The sequence below is a fragment of the Taudactylus pleione genome, unplaced genomic scaffold, assembly GCF_031769625.1.
Source record: "Taudactylus pleione unplaced genomic scaffold, aTauple2 ptg000179l, whole genome shotgun sequence".
NCBI classification, from domain to species: domain Eukaryota; kingdom Metazoa; phylum Chordata; class Amphibia; order Anura; family Myobatrachidae; genus Taudactylus; species Taudactylus pleione.
This window is the reverse complement of record NW_028284581.1, coordinates 13,489,231-13,506,124: the sequence shown is the minus strand read 5'-3', so window position 1 is coordinate 13,506,124 and position 16,894 is coordinate 13,489,231. Positions and strand designations below refer to the sequence as shown.

Here is a 16,894-nt window from a genome sequence, read left to right as displayed (position 1 = left end):
TCCTGATGCACCCGTACCTGTACACAACCACAAATGCATGTGGGAGCAGCTATACGTTTCACATAAGATGCAATTGCCCGCTGCATGGCTGCAGCTTTGCCACACATGAGACCTTCCTAGTGCTGCCCAGTCTTATTCTTACCACTTAGAGATACCCCCAATTAATTTATCATGGTATAAATATCATGTAACACTGGTACCTTCCACTGGATGATAATTACTATATACACACACAAAACTGATATTCTCTATTCCATTAGAAAAACCTGCTTATTTTCTGTTTTATTTTATTGTTGACCTAATAATTGCACGCTGCATTTATGCTTATTGATGTTCAGGAATGGAACAGTTGGCACAATGATGCCCACAGCACAGGGATTTGCTAAATATTTTCCTACAAATGCTCCTTTCTAGCTCATTAAATAATAGATATTGCCATATTTTGAAAGCACATTCCATCTAAATTTGTCATGCACAGCAAATTCAGGACATGCTCACATAACTGACATGGATCAAATAGAAGTCATTAACTTATTTGGTAAAATGTTATATTGTTAAATATCTCTGTTTCAGGCTACTAATAGCACTGACAGCACAAATTCTCTGAAATCACTCTTCCACGAGGCAGCAGCTTCTCCCACTGGGTCTCCTGTCTGAAAGCATAAGAGCCGCTGTATGACTTGTTCAACAGCAGCCATTGAGGAATACACAAGCTCTAAGCCACACTGGTGTGTTGAAAATTACTGCTCTGGGCAGGCGGATGTACATATTAGGTACTGTACATATTCGGTATATTCCTTATTTTCTATCATTATTAACAGCTCATTGAAATGCAAATGCAAAATACCACCATGGAAATAAACTACTTGCAGATTATAGTTGCTGAAATATAGCACAGCCATAACTGGGTCTTACAGATCTCTAGAGTCATAATATTTGTACAATACCTTGGTTTGTTAACCATAATATCACTAGATTATATTCTAAATACTGTGATATTATTATTTATTAGCAGAATTCCAAATTACAAATCTTCGATCATTTCCTTAAAAATATGACTATAATATTGGAAAAACTGTATCAAGTCTAATAAAATTGATGACCTTGCACAATGCTTTTCATACTTATTACTAATGGCAACAACCATATATCAAATAGCATTTGTTGCACAAGTTCCACAGATAGAGAAGAGAACAACCAACAACCCCCCCTCCCGCCTCTGTTCTGTGTGACGCTGGTGATCAGTGGTCAGAAACTCAAGAATCTTCAATGTCTCTACCTCGTGCATGTGCAGGAATAATACCATGTGCAGGAATAATACAATGTGCAGGAATAACACAATGTGCAGGAATAATACCATGTGCAGGAATAATACCATGTGCAGGAATAATACCATGTGCAGGAATAATACCATGTGCAGGAATAACACAATGTGCAGGAATAATACAATGTGCAGGAATAATACAATGTGCAGGAATAATACAATGTGCAGGAATAATACCATGTGCAGGAATAATACCATGTGCAGGAATAATACAATGTGCAGGAATAATACAATGTGCAGGAATAACACAATGTGCAGGAATAACACAATGTGCAGGAATAATACAATGTGCAGGAATAACACAAGCACATTGCACACTTTCATAATGAAGACAAAGGCTGTCGTTTTAAGATATTTGTGTATCCTAAAGAAATGTTTGATATATCATTAATTTCCTGAAAAACACACAGAATGTAGTACGTGTTATAGTATGACTTACCAGTTTATGATGGCTGCTCGAGAGTGCATCTAAGATTTCATCAACAATACGGTCGGATAAGAAAGAGGCCACAGTAAGTTTAACTTCACTGTGAAGAAAATATAATAAAAATAACTGCTTCATTTATAACCATTTTATATTAATTCCATTTTTAGAGGTAATTACAGTAAATGTTGTAAAAGGACACTCAGCGCAGTCCAGGGGAAGCCCAAGACCATGTCTTGGGATTCAGTAGAACACGGAAGCATGCAAAGGATTGTCACAATGTTACCATGATAACACTGTGTTATTGAACCATCAGAGAATCTGTTATTCAGATAGACAACAATTTCTTAGGGGCAGCATTCTATTATACAATAAACAGTACATAAAAACATAAAACAATGTGGCACATACTGCAGCATCAACCCTTAATCAGATTGGATCATATTTCAGGTGTGCAGATCTTTATATACCCTCCATTTAACATCTTTGTATAAGTACACAGACATGTTGGGCATCATTTATGATTTAGAAATGTTAAGACACAGTGCAATATCCTCTTTGGTAGTGCCTTGGTCATATGGTGGTAAAACGGTTTACAGAGTCAGGCACCAATTTCTGCACTGACTAATGGGAAGCTTGGGTATAGAGTAGGCACCATTGGGATGCTTAAGTTTGTGTAGAACTGTGAAAGCAAGATTTCATTCTATGGAGAAAGATCACTGCAATGACTGGAGAGAATGTACTTTGACAGGTCTGAGCTGCTGCAGACTCAGCCGTGTTTCATACATTTATTTGTATGACTTGAGAGTTTTATGTAGGTGCATTTAAAGTCATTTTGCCCAATGCAAAATGAAGCCTCGGACACTCAGCATGACACCCACTTTCACGATTCATTTACATCATATATGAGTCAACATCAAGCAGTATTTTTGGGGAAAACCACATAAGTTTGCATTAATTAAATGGATGGTTCTAAAGGGCAGAAGGTTGGAACTATGAGGAGATGTTTATACTTTTACACAGTGCTCCCCCCCCTCATATTGTTCTGCCTCCCTGGACGCCAGTGTGCAGTTCTTGTTTACAGAAACATTTCCCAAGAGCGAACAGCAGGAAGCATCTTGGGCATCTTGGGCCATCCAGATGCAACTCCATAATCCCTGTTTTTCAAACAGTGGAGTAATGTGTTGTATGCTGTCCATACTTAGGCCCTGCTGTGTTAATACAGCAACATATTTAAAGGGTTACTGCTGATTATTTCCAAGTCACTGTATAACCACAGTGAATGAGAGGACAAAACAAACATTGACACTTTTCTGCTATCTTAATCATTCAGGAAAAATTAAATCATGGTTACATGAAATTAAACAAACAGCATCAAGATTCTCAGTGAAATATGTTGTTTATCGAATCTAGGTCACAGAGGTATTAATTATGCACTGAATATGCACTGATTATACTGGGCATTCAGGTCACTTGTTATGAATTGAACTTTTAATCAGCAGCAAAGGGTCCATAAGTCCCACGTTATCATCTGAGGCAGCTCTGCAAGAGACACAGAAACCCTCACATCTTATTTTATTAGGTGACACTAAGTATCATGAAATATTCATATCCATTGTTTGCCCACTCACTGTAAAAGCTGCCTAATGCCTAACAAAAATCTTTTTATTTTCCCAACTATCCATGGGCATTTACATTTACCAATGAATACCGGAGAGGTGCAATAGACGTTATACATCATCAGTTAAAGCTCTTTATGTCCACAATACTACAAATGCACAAAGAGTTGAAAGGATCATTTATCAATCAGCTTTTCTTACACCAGACAAGCATTATAGTAATTGTATTACTTAGATTATGTTTAGTTAGATTTCAAAGAAGGGAACATGTTTTTATCTGCTTATTGCGGCAATAAATGGCTTGGGATCCATTTACAAAACCATATGAAACTGTACAAAAGCCACTTTTCCCCTGTTCTGGTATCATACGACTGATTTGTATGCTTCTAACCATCTGTTTTTCCATGGTAACGTGGCATAGTGGAAGGGGTAATTGCCCTGAATTGGATTATCTGGGGGGGAATTGTTCCCTATGAATGGGAATGGCCATGGGTGCAACTTCTGTCTGCCACCCAGGCAACATGAATTGTGCACCCACTTGTATGATGAAAGCCATGGAATAAAAAAAGTCACTGTCGCAAATGGTCCTATGTTGTATACAAATGTTCTCTGTAGTCTGCTGTATATAGGTCACTAGAATACTATATGCACTGAATAATAGTCAGACAGGGCTGTATTGTATTTTATTATAGTACTTTGACATAATGTTTTCATAGATTTCATTGGCTATATAAAAACCACACCAACATATAGATTTCCTTGATTGCTTTGACAAACTAGGAGAACGTGGCACATTCTTCAGCACAAATTTGGGCTGAATGCGCGTAAGTCTTTGTACTTCCCTTTTCTTTCTAAGCCAGACTTTCAAAATGGTAGGGTCTCGAATCCGTTTAACATATGTCGTGCTCAGGGGGTGGGTGATATAGGAATGCTTGTTAATAAATCCACCAAAAAGCCTGTCACATTCCAGGAAGCTAGGGAGAGTTATCCCACCTTAGCAGCAAACCCCTTTGCATATTTGCAAACACAAAACTATATTACCTCAGTTGTGTGAGTTTTTTCAACCTTGGATTGGAATAAGCCACTGGATACCCTCATACAAACCCTATCTCTGACAACAAAAAACATTTCCATAATTTACACCCTTCTTCATCCTGCCTTTCTACCCGATAATTCTCTTACAAGCCTTGCTCTTTGACTCTCGTGATTTCCTAATTTAACAGTGGATGATTTAATTTGATCCCATGACAAAACCTGCACATAGATGCCTTATTCCTAATATACTGCAATGTTTTTAAATATCTTACACAGAGCCTATACATCTCCCCATAGGAGTTTTTTGATAGGGGCATCGCCAAATTCGAATTGTTACAAATGTGGAGCTCAATCAGCATATTTGTACCATTGCCTTTTGGCATGTCCCACGATTTGTGGTTTTTGATTTCAAGTACTTGACTATTCTATGTCCCTTTTATGCCAGAATGGGCCCTGTTTGGTATACTTCCCCCCCATACTCGTGTTACTCAAGGTGGCAGACGGGATGTAGTTACCAAACTGGCAGGCGGCATGCCGCCGTTCTGAATCCCAACACGGGACTTCCTAGTGTGTTCTCTAGGGTTTGTGGATTTACATAATGCTCTTTTGGAATATAACTTTGCAGATCCAACTCCACAGTTTAGTCATTGTCTCATTGACTTCAGGTTACTTTTGCAACTTATGCTATATACCAACACTTTAACTCTGTGAAAGTATAATTTTGTCAGCTTGCTCATTATTAATGTTGCTCCTTACCTTATTTTGTTTAGAATATCAATTCCAGACTGCTCAAGCAAGACATTTTTTACAAAGTTGCGAGGAATGGAGATCTTCTCAGTGCTGGCTTCAATGAGATCTTGACGAATATGAGCTTTTTTCATCACGTTCGGACAAAGGTTCTCAGCTGCATCGACCATAGATTCAAGAAGATGCTATGGAAAAAAACATATCAAATATATGTGGCTAGTCAGAAGATGATTGGTTGGTACTTTATCTCTCTCTAAGATTTCTCCCTCATACTCCACAGACCAATCTGATTCTACATTCTTCTAATTCAGGTGAGAACATTAAAGCACAAATCTATTGAATGTTATGGGTTACAATACTTTTTCTTGGGCACAAGTTCCATAAAAGGTCACTAGCCTAATCAGGTTTGAAACTTTCAGATTGAAACCTGAAATTTTCCTAGCTTGAATTAAAAATAAAGGGCACATTGTTGTAATTCCCTTTTTACTCTCTTTCTATGGCATTGTAGTAATATTTTTTTACTTTACTAGAATGCTGTTGAATATGTCTCAATCCTAACCTTTAAATACTGTAGAATGCCAGTGGTCTTCAAATTTGTAATATTTGGAAAAAAATACAACTTATAACTTTACAAAACCAGCGAACTCAAATTAACATATTTATTAAAGGGAAAAAAGCCATTTCTTCTACTAAAGGGTTACCGCCAGTTAGGTTCCACTGGATAAACTATTAGCCGAAAGCTTCACAATGCAAAATAAGGGGAAGCCTATTTAAAAAGCGGCGGCACTGCAACAATCCACTATGACTATCTTTGGATGGTGACAGCTATGGCAGGCTACCAAAAAATTATTATATTTAAAACAAAAGTGGTACCGGTAGGCTAAGCACAGGCTAAGTTTAGCCTTACCAATGCCAGTCAGTGTCACAGTGGAGCTGATTTATTAGTAAATTAATGTGATAATGTTCTATTGTCTCGATAAGCACTGCACATAAATAAACAAACCCATAAAAGACATAATAAATCAGCCATGGACTGCACCCCTGTAAGAATATATAGCACTACTCTAAGACCATGCTAGTCAGTTTTTCAGCTTATACTGTATTAGGTTAACAGGAAACAATTCTCTGTGTGATCAGTTAACAAATAACATTGGGGGAGTATTTGTAATTGAATTTCCCTTGCCAGAATGTCAGGGAGAAAAAAAAAACAGTCCATCGACAGATCATATTGATACAATGCTAAATAATGACACATAGCTTTTAACATCTGGAAATAACTTATGCAATTTAAAATTTTAGTGATTCAGCTTAATGTAAGTGTAGAAAGGTTTACAGGGGTTTCAGCAAAGTAATCAGGATTTCCAAAACATTGTGTGACATTGTAAGTAATGATTTGTAAATTGTCTACCTGCGGCCAAAGATTTCATTAAGTATGTGTTTTTTATATTGTAATTTTCTCTTGAGAATCTGGACACACATTTTATTTCAAAAGCTACAGATGTGTCCTTTATCATCTAGCCGCAATATGCCATGCAACGCGATATGTCTGGCGTGCTGACAGCCCAGAACACATCTGCCAAACGATTGGTAAGTGTGTATGTACTTACCAATTGTTAGATAGGATGGCGGGTCGGCCAAATAGCCGACCATTAACCAAGTGTGTACCCAGCTGTAGGCTATTACTTCGCTGGGTCAGAATTCATCCCACCTGTACCACGGGTGTGGTATAAGAGATAGACAGTAATTAGTTAGAGAATGTCTAGATAGACACCAGATGTTAGACAGTCAATAATTAGACAGGGAAAAAAAGTTAGACACAAACAAAAGTCAGACACTATTAAAGTTAGACATGTAAAAAGTTCGATAGGTACAAAAGGTCGACATGAAAATGGTCAACACAAAAATGGTCGACAATTATTACTTTTTGTTTTTTAGCCCTAATCTTCAACCTAACCCTCCCTCCTGGTGCCTAACCCTAACCCTTACCCTAAAAAAAATAAAAATAAAAAAAATGTCAACCATTTTTGTGTCGAACTTTTGACCCTGTCGATCTTTTTACATGTCTAACTTTAGTGTGTCTGACTTTTGTCTGTGTCAAACTTTTATCCTCGTCTAACTATTAACTTTCTAACATCTGGTGTCTATCTAGACATTGTCTAACTAATTACTGTCTGTCTATAGTCCGGAACCCATTACCACAGACAGACATTCACAAAACATGAGCTGTTGGGGGACCAGATTTGGGAAACACTGCTTTATAGCACACCAGTAATTTCGCAAAGGGAGTATATATTTTTTATATCCACTCTAGTTAACAATAATTTAGATAAGGAAAATCTCAAGTGAGAAATAAAACAGAATAGATTTTTCTATTACGGCACCATGAAGAAATAATGTGAGAAATAGTAAGCACACCCCATAAGTCAGTAGTTTGCAAAACAACTATTAGCAACAACAACTTGAAGTAATGATTTTCTGTATGAGTTTATCAGTGTCCTCATTACAATAATCATTCAGTTTATTGATGTTACAGGGCAATCATTTATAAACCTTTCTTTTAAGACCTCGCTACAGCATTTCAATGGTTTTAAGGTATGGACTTTGCTTTGACCATTCCATAAGCTTCATTCTTTTTATTTTCAGCCTTCTATTTGTAGATGTGCTGTTTGATGTTTAAGATAATTGTTCTGTTGTATGAATCAATGTCAGCCAAGCTTCAGTTTTCAGACAGATGACCTTACAATTTATATAGCATACTCAGATATGAAGGGAAATTCAGGATGGACAATGATTACAGCCCATGTCCTGTGGCTGAAAAGCCACCCCTAAATCATTACCCTTTTGTCTTTAATCATGTAATTAGGAATAAACAACAAAACCATACAAACAAAACACCAAGCACAGTTACTATGATAAATAACTTAATAAACCCAAGGTACTATGAACAGAACAGAAATAATTAGAAGGTGTACATTAGCACAGCAAGGTATACAACAAAATACAGAATTCAATCAACCAGAGGTCAGGACAGCCCAGGCTACATGACAATGCAAACCATAAACAGGCAAGAGAATGGACTGTAATATAAATTAATACTATGTGCATATGCTCATTTAAAATATAGCCCTAAGGATGTCAACATAGACAGAAAACTATGATAATTAGCAAGTGGTCTCAAGATCACCCTCTGCCCTTCGCGGGTAACTGAATCAACTGCAACTCATACTTTGAAGCAGTTTATCTTGATCAGTTTTGTGGCACTTAGATTGGAATTTCTGCTAGTGTGAGTAAACTGTTTGTGCCCCCCAATGCTACAACTACCTGGGAAATGGGAGTCATTCAGGTTCTGGCTATAATTACTGTTGGCTAAACCTAGTACATACCGTACTGATTAATTTAAAGGGAGCCAAGGGAGACTCCAAAAGCACAGGTATTTGGGTACAGAATATGAAGATTAATAGTGGTATTCTGAATTCTGTCCACCACAGCCAACCAAAACAACTGTACCGCAGTGAAGTCCCATAAGAGGTACCAAATGCATCCACCCCACAACCTTGACAATTAGTCATGCTTCTACCAGACCGAAGGAGTCATAAAGAAGTGTAATAGAGTCTATGCAAAATTTACCCATATAACTGCACCTCTCCATATCTGGTGCAAGAGGCAGCATCTTTGATTTTACCAAGCAAGAAGACCCAGTCCTCAATGCTTAACTGACCTAGGTCAGAATTTCACTTAACCATGAGGGGCAGTAGACTGTTGGCAGTGAGGAGCAGATGTATAAAGGTATACAATATGAAGTTTACTTGTTCGGTGTCCAACCTGCAAAATAGAATTAATAAGTGGTGCATGACTGAGTAAGGGGGAGGCGTCATTGACTTGTATGTAAGGACAGGTCTTGATTGTAAATAACCGTAGGATAGTCTATTAGGGATCACAATCTTCTTCTGCAGTTGTTCAAATTACTTCAGGCAATTGTTCAAATAAACCTGACCAATCCAGGTGATTCCTTAAGCATGCAGACTATATTGCCAAAGTTTTAGCACTTCTTCAAAGTTACAATTGTTTGAAATAAGAGTACCAGGGTCAGTACCAATTCCTTTCCATTACCCATGGAGTTATGTAATCATTTCCATCACAGTAAAGCTTACCAGAGAACCGTTGTGATACAAATAGGGGTAAATTTACTAAAAGTGAGAGTTTTTAGAAGTGAGTTATAGAAGAGATGTTGCCCATAGCAACCAATCAGCTTCTAGCTATTATCTTCTAGAAGGTGCTAGTTGAATGGTAGAATCTGATTGGTTGCTATGGGCAACATCTCTTCTAAAACTCACTTCTAAAAGCTCTCACTTTAGTAAATTTACCCCCTAGAATCAAATGGGTCTGTAATGCTGGCCATACACTAGTACGACCAGCTTTAGATAAGATTCACCTACGACTCCCCGGAGCTCCCTGCAGTCCCGATGGTATGATTTGGGGATTTTCTTTGCACACGATCTGTCGTATGATCGATCGTGTGCCTCACGCGCTACTCAGGAAAAAGTAATTGAAATGACATGAATGGATGCACGATGCATCGCATGCACAAAATACACGGTACGATGGATCATATGGGCTGCACAACTGATCATACGATCCATTTTAGGAGCTGCGGGAGCGCGCATCGGATGGTATCCTTCTTAAAAAATACACAATTTCTACAGGATTCAGCGTACAACGCGTCGAAAAATGGGCAAGCGGCCAGAAATCGTGCAGGTGTATGGCCAGCATTAGGGTGCAAATCATAACTCTTTTAGCTTGCATTTGATTTTGCCAAACAAGGCGTTGAGTGTTAAAACTCTAATTTAGTCACATCTGTCCGGAGGACATTATTCCAGAAGTCTTGTGTTTCATTCAGAAAATTTGCAAACCTAATCCCTACTGCAATATTTTGAGGTGAGAAGAGCTTTTCTCCTTGTCTTCTTTCAATGCCAGTCTCTTTATGATGGTAGATTTAAGCCATGATTAAGATTGTAGTCTCATCTTAGGTAAGTTTGCTGGTCCACCAATGGCTGATAACATCATCCACATCTCCATCTGTAAATAATATATTTCCTCGTAGAGCAGGGGTGGAGAACCTTTATTCTGCCGAGGGCCATTTTGATATATATAACATTATTTGCGGGTCCGGTGCAGGCCACGCCCCTCCGTGTGAAGTCACATGGGGCGGGGCCACAATCGCCAGTGATTACAACAATGCCCGGAGCATCCTGAGGATGCTCTGGGGGGCTGTAAGGGCAGCGGTGTGACCATCTGAAAGGTCCTCAGGACGCTACAGGCGGCACTACTGCATAGATTCTGGCTGCAGTGTGCCATTCTAGGCACCCTGCTAGCCAGATAAGGCTAGCAGAAAAAAGCACAGAGGGCCAGGCCAAATGGTTCCCCATCCCTGCTGTAGAGCAACAGTTGCTTTTTTGAGACACTGCTGACATCTCTTTGCATGGCGCTAACACAAACCTGAATGCCTCACAGGTGCTGATTTTTCATGGAAGTGGATGATGATATAATGAAGTGCACTTGCTACGCAGAACCTGGCTAAAATTACTTACTTTACAGATATGGAAGCTGTAAGATTGTTTTACTTTTTCCACACATGGCTCTTTTTATGTTGGCTTATATCTGAATAATGACAATCTGTTATGGTTTATTTGTCATATATGATGTTAGAGTTAGCAAATTTTATGACTTGGTAAGGACTAGATGATTGTTCGATATGACCTGATATATATTTATATATAATAGCAATCCCCCAATATTTTTATTCTATACTTAGTATGGAATAAACACCATAGACTGAGAATATGAACTGCTTGCAGCTACCTTACTGAAATAGATAAAAGATGTTATTTTTAGCCTCAGGCTTACTGCACATACTCACATAGAGAGGAATGAAGAGTGAATGATGCACATGTCTAATGCAACCTTTAATAATCAATATCAGATCAGTAACTCAAGAAATGTATGCTCTAGTTGCACTAAGTAACCTGCTCCAGTACAGATGACATTATTACACTACAAGACTGTAAATGCAAATTAGCATCTAGTTTACAGTCCGTTCATGTCTCCTGCAAGTGAAACGACACAGTCTCCTGCTTCACGATTCCTGGAATCACTCTAGATTCTGTAGGAATGAGGTTATTTTCCAACCATCAAAATAATTAAAACCTAAAATTTTCTTTTATACAAAATGGAGACTATTTGCATTGCTTTGAAGAGCATCCTCTCCAAGAATGCCTGGAAGAACAGTAAGGGTCAGATACTATGTGACATGAATGTACAATTTTCCAGTTGATAGATTTCCCTAGTGATTACTGAAATTACGGACAATTCATTCTCGCTTAACAGGATTTAGTCTGCAGACGAAGCTCAGTTGTGTAAAGTGAAAAAGTATAAAATGCCCTTACTTTCATTTATTATGTGATAAGGTAGCTAATGAGTAATGCTAAACATCGCCTTCTGCATTACAAGTACAGAGATCAGTCACTTGCTGTGTCTTTTATACTTTATCAAATAATATTTGTGGGATGGCGGAAAATATTAAGGAAAAGGGACCTCAGCAGATATCTCCGATATCTGCTTCGGTCCCCCCTTTTCCGACAGCAGCCATAGCCCCCATAGCTGTGAGGCTGCCAGAGTTACCAAGCTGTAGAATAACGTCCATCACCAGATGGCGTTACCCTATGGGCTACTAATGCACATTGGCTTCCTGGGACCTGAACCAGGAAGCAGTGTGATAGCACTATGCGCATTGGCTTCCTGGTACCTGAACCAGGAAGCAGTGTGATAGCACTATGCGCATTGGCTTCCTGGTACCTGAACCAGGAAGCAGTGTGATAGCACTATGCGCATTGGCTTCCTGGGACCTGAACCAGGAAGCAGTGTGATAGCACTATGCGCATTGGCTTCCTGGGACCTGAACCAGGAAGCAGTGTGATAGCACTATGCGCATTGCCTTCCTGGGACCTGAACCAGGAAGCAGTGTGATAGAATTATGCGCATTGGCTTCCTGGGACCTGAACCAGGAAGCAGTGTGATAGCACTATGCGCATTGGCTTCCTGGTACCTGAACCAGGAAGCAGTGTGATAGAATTATGCGCATTGGCTTCCTGGGACCTGAACCAGGAAGCAGTGTGATAGCACTATGCGCATTGGCTTCCTGGGACCTGAACCAGGAAGCAGTGTGATAGAATTATGCGCATTGGCTTCCTGGGACCTGAACCAGGAAGCAGTGTGATAGAATTATGCGCATTGGCTTCCTGGGACCTGAACCAGGAAGCAGTGTGATAGAATTATGCGCATTGGCTTCCTGGGACCTGAACCAGGAAGCAGTGTGATAGAATTATGCGCATTGGCTTCCTGGGACCTGAACCAGGAAGCAGTGTGATAGAATTATGCGCATTGGCTTCCTGGGACCTGAACCAGGAAGCAGTGTGATAGCATTATGCGCATTGGCTTCCTGGGACCTGAACCAGGAAGCAATGTGATAGAATTATGCGCATTGGCTTCCTGGGACCCGAACCAGGAAGCAGTGTGATAGCACTATGCACATTGCCTTCCTGGGACCTGAACCAGGAAGCAGTGTGATAGAATTATGCGCATTGCCTTCCTGGGACCTGAACAAGGAAGCATTATGCTATAGTATTGTTGTGCTATCACACTGGTTCCAGCTCTTTGCCAGGACAGGCTCTTATCACAGCCCGACTCCTGGCAAGAATATTTTAGTAAATTTGCTTGAAGATATTCATCTTCCCATTGCAAATTTACGCAAAAAATATTTATCACATCCACATTAAAAATGTGAGAAATAGAAAAAATGTTGGCTGCCACCACATGACACAAATGTATTTATTTACCCAGCATATCCTAGAGCTTACTGTACAAGTAACAAGCTATGGAAGTGAGAAAATTAAGGAATGGTTATGGATTAGTGGGAAATATTTTAGATGCCTATAAACACTGTCTGCTACACCCAGCCAAGCTCAAAGATTCAAATATAATCTTGGCACTAGTACAGATGTGCCCTCATACATCTAGCCTCCTTGCACATTAAACAACCCTTCTAATCGCGCCATTCTGTGGCGTGACTCGAAAGCGCTGATCGTCTTTTTACCTTAAAATACGTCTAATTCACACAGTGATGCAAATAGGTAGCACAAGCAGCTTCTGCTGATTAAAATGTGGCATGCACATGTTCTCTGTGCGTCTGCATCTGCATGCGAAACGGTACATTACAGCGTTACAGCCACTGACACTATAACGTAGCATTTCACATGCAGATACATCCATAGATGCACAGAGAATATAGGCATGCTGCATATCATTTTAATCAGTAGAAACTGTTTATGCTATTCATATCACTGTGTGAATAAGACGCATTTGAAGGTAAAACGTTGCACGAAAGATGCTCGGCGCTACCGAGGCACACAGTGCTCCCGTGTAATGTGTGACACGACTTGTAGCGCATGGAAGAGATGTATGTGGACACATCTGTATCTAACAGCAATTCACTTATACTTATAACAGCAATATGCTTATTTACATACAGACTGACCAGCCTTAAAAAATATATAAAAACTAGTGTTGGTGATAACACCTACTATTATACTTAGTAATAGACCTCCAAATTAGTAGGGGCGTCTCAATGTTATAGCCAGGGCCGGATTAAGGGAAGGGGGTACGACGGGGGCGGTCGTCCTGGGGCCCCCACACACAAAGGGGCCCCCACCACTAGTGCACGCAGTCCTACACTGGCCGAAGTGGCCTACAGCGCCGTTACTATGGCAGGTGCAGTGCAGCTGTTTGCCGGGCAGTCATCTAGGCCGTGACTGACCCAGCCGGCAGCTACACGCAATGGACTGGACAGAGCACAGTGCAGTCAGACTCAGTACTGCAGTGCACTACTGGGTAATAACTCCCAGTAGTCTCTGCAGTGGGGTCAGAGGAGCATGTGTTGAGCTCTGATTGGAGGAGCCCATCACATGCTCCTCTGACTCAGCAGCAGTGCAGCCTCATGGGTATGACAGTGTGACTCATGAGGCTGTGAGGACTGCTTCTCTGACTGCTGCTGCTGGTGAGTACACTGTGTGGGCACTACAGGTGGCATAATGTGAGGGCTCTACAGGTGGCATAATGTGGGGGCACTACAGGTGGCGTAATGTGGGGGCAACACAGGTGGTATAATGCAAATAAATCATATATTTGTGAAAAAAGTTTCAGCAGCATTATGGAATTAGCAGCAACATGGAATGTATCAGAATGTAGTGCGATCCAATAAAGAAGTGAGGCATAACTTTGTAACAGAATACTCAACCAACAAAGGGTGGTCACCACACCTGTCAATACGTCAACATCTCACAGGACTCACATGGTTACAGATCTGTTCGACAGCTGTTTCGGCGCTACATACGCCTTCCTCATGAACAGAAAACCTGTGGCACGAGACACCATTAAATAGCCAAACCAATCACACAAACTACAACTCACCTGCAGGTGCTCACGTCTCCATTGCCATTCACAACAGGACCGGAAGTGACGTGACGCGCATTTAGGATCTGTTGAATAGAGCCGCTCCATGTGACAGCCCCGATCACATGATCGGAAGTGACGCAGCGGTTGTCCAGGCAACGCTAGTTGTAAGGTAGTCATAGTAACCTAATGGCATAGTGAAACAACATGCGGACGCTAATAGAACACATCCATAAAGAAATCAATAGTCTACCCATATAATACAACATGGCCTATTATGAATATGTAATAGTACTATGTTAGAAGTCTATATACATAGTAAAAGCGGACAGGTGGCTATAAATGGTGTACGTGCACATCAATTACTGAGTACCAATGAAAAGAACAATACAACATGACAAAACAATACATAAACCTAAATAATAAAACAGACTAAATAAAATAAATAGGGAAATATAGTGAAAAGTAAACTGGCATATAGTGCATTACATAAACCTGCAAAGATATCAATTCAGGATATAAATCACAGAAAGCAACTTTGATATTGACCCTCATTAAGCCCATTGGGTACAACAGTGTTTAAGCGGTCAAACCAAAAACTCTCCTTCTGCAACAAGAGTCTGTTCCTGTCACCCCCTCGTCTTAAGGGAGGAATACAATTAATTGGCATACATCTGAATTCCTTAATAAGGTGTTTGGCTGTCACGAAATGTCTCGCCACCGAAGGGGTATTGGCATCAACCATCTGAAGGGCTTTCTTAATGGAAGACCGATGGAGGGCAATCCGCTCTTTGAGGGTACGGATAGTTTTACCCACATATAGTAGGTTACAGGGGCATTTAATTAAATAGACAACAAAACGGCTATTGCAGTCTAGATGGTGTCGAATTTCATATTTGATGTCCTTTTTGGGATCCACAAAATGAGCACCAAGCATTAAAAATTGACAGTTGACACACTTATGGCATTTGTAGGCTCCATTTTTGGACCATAGCCAGCTTTTGTTGGAAATGGGTCCTAGATCAGATTTAGAAATCATCTGTTTGATGTTGGTGTTTCTTTTATAACAGAATAGTGGTTTATCACAGCAAAAGCCCCCAAAGTTCTCATCAGACTGTAAAATGTGCCAATGTCACAACACAACCTCTAAGATGTGTTTGGAGGCAATTGAATACGTGGTGGAAAATATCATACTGGAACCTTCAGTCTTAGAATCTGTTACCAAGAGTGTCCTCTCGCTTAATTTGCATACATTTATTAATCGCCTCCTCAATTTCATTGCTCTGGTAGCCCCTATTGACAAACTTTGCCCCATCCCCATATTTATGCCAGTACTCTCAAAAGCAGCAATTTCCTTGTCAAGTATTTCCAGGTCTGTGTTAATTTGCTCAATGATTAAGATCATCAACTGAAATGAGCATTCATTTAAAATCTGACACCACTGTTTGCAAAAAACTGACATTTAATCTACCAATGTTATTGTGATATTGTGATAGTGTCAACCCATGAAGGTTCAATTCAACTCTGTGTTTCTTCAATTTTAAAAGGTCCACATAAATTTCAGAAGGGCTATCAACATCAAAGGCCAGTGAATTGGTGTCAGTAAATAAAATTCTCGAGATGTCCTTACTGTCAAATCTCTTAACATTGGTTAGGCCATCCATATGCAATGTTGTCTTTTCCATGTCATAAAGAACCTAACTATTTAGCACCCAGAAAAAAGTACTGCCACAAAAAACATCCAAAAAAAAAAGAATAAAAATGAGGTGGAAAATGGTGAAAAAAAGGCAAACGGACACAGGTGCTAACTGGCATAATCAAATGTTAAAGTAGGTCCTCTATCCATAGGTAGTTTATTGGTCACACTGAACATAACAAGTTTGTACACCAATATTGATCATGTTGATGGTGTTGAATCCGTCAGGAGTTTGCTTTCTGACAGTCCACACTACAAGGGTCCATGCTTTGAGTTTTTGTTACTTCTTTTGGATATAGTTTTGTGTAAAAATTATTTTCTATTTGAAAATTATTTTTATTTACAGTTAAGAGGAACGTCAACGGGGTCTAACATGGCCCCATCATATGCCAATTTATATATGCATATGTACGAAAACCAACATATCATGGCGCATCCGTTATTTTTCTAAATTCATTTATTTTTATGTACGATATATCAATGACCTGTTTGTGGCATGGACTGGAAGATCTGAACTCCTGACGCAATTCATTGATGCTCTTAGT

At 39.7% G+C, this 16,894-nt stretch overlaps 1 protein-coding gene across 1 annotated transcript in view; it reads right to left on the bottom strand.

Annotated features, from left to right (window-relative positions):
- The window catches only part of CARMIL1 (capping protein regulator and myosin 1 linker 1), a 390,597-nt gene that overhangs the window by 56,956 nt on the left and 316,747 nt on the right, over positions 1 to 16,894 (bottom strand). Inside the window, exons 27-28 of the mRNA XM_088475876.1 lie at positions 5,159 to 5,334; positions 1,764 to 1,851 (exon numbers count right to left, since the gene is read on the bottom strand). Of these exons, the coding sequence (XP_088332002.1) occupies positions 1,764 to 1,851; positions 5,159 to 5,334 (264 nt within the window). The remainder of the gene's footprint in view (positions 1 to 1,763; positions 1,852 to 5,158; positions 5,335 to 16,894) is intronic.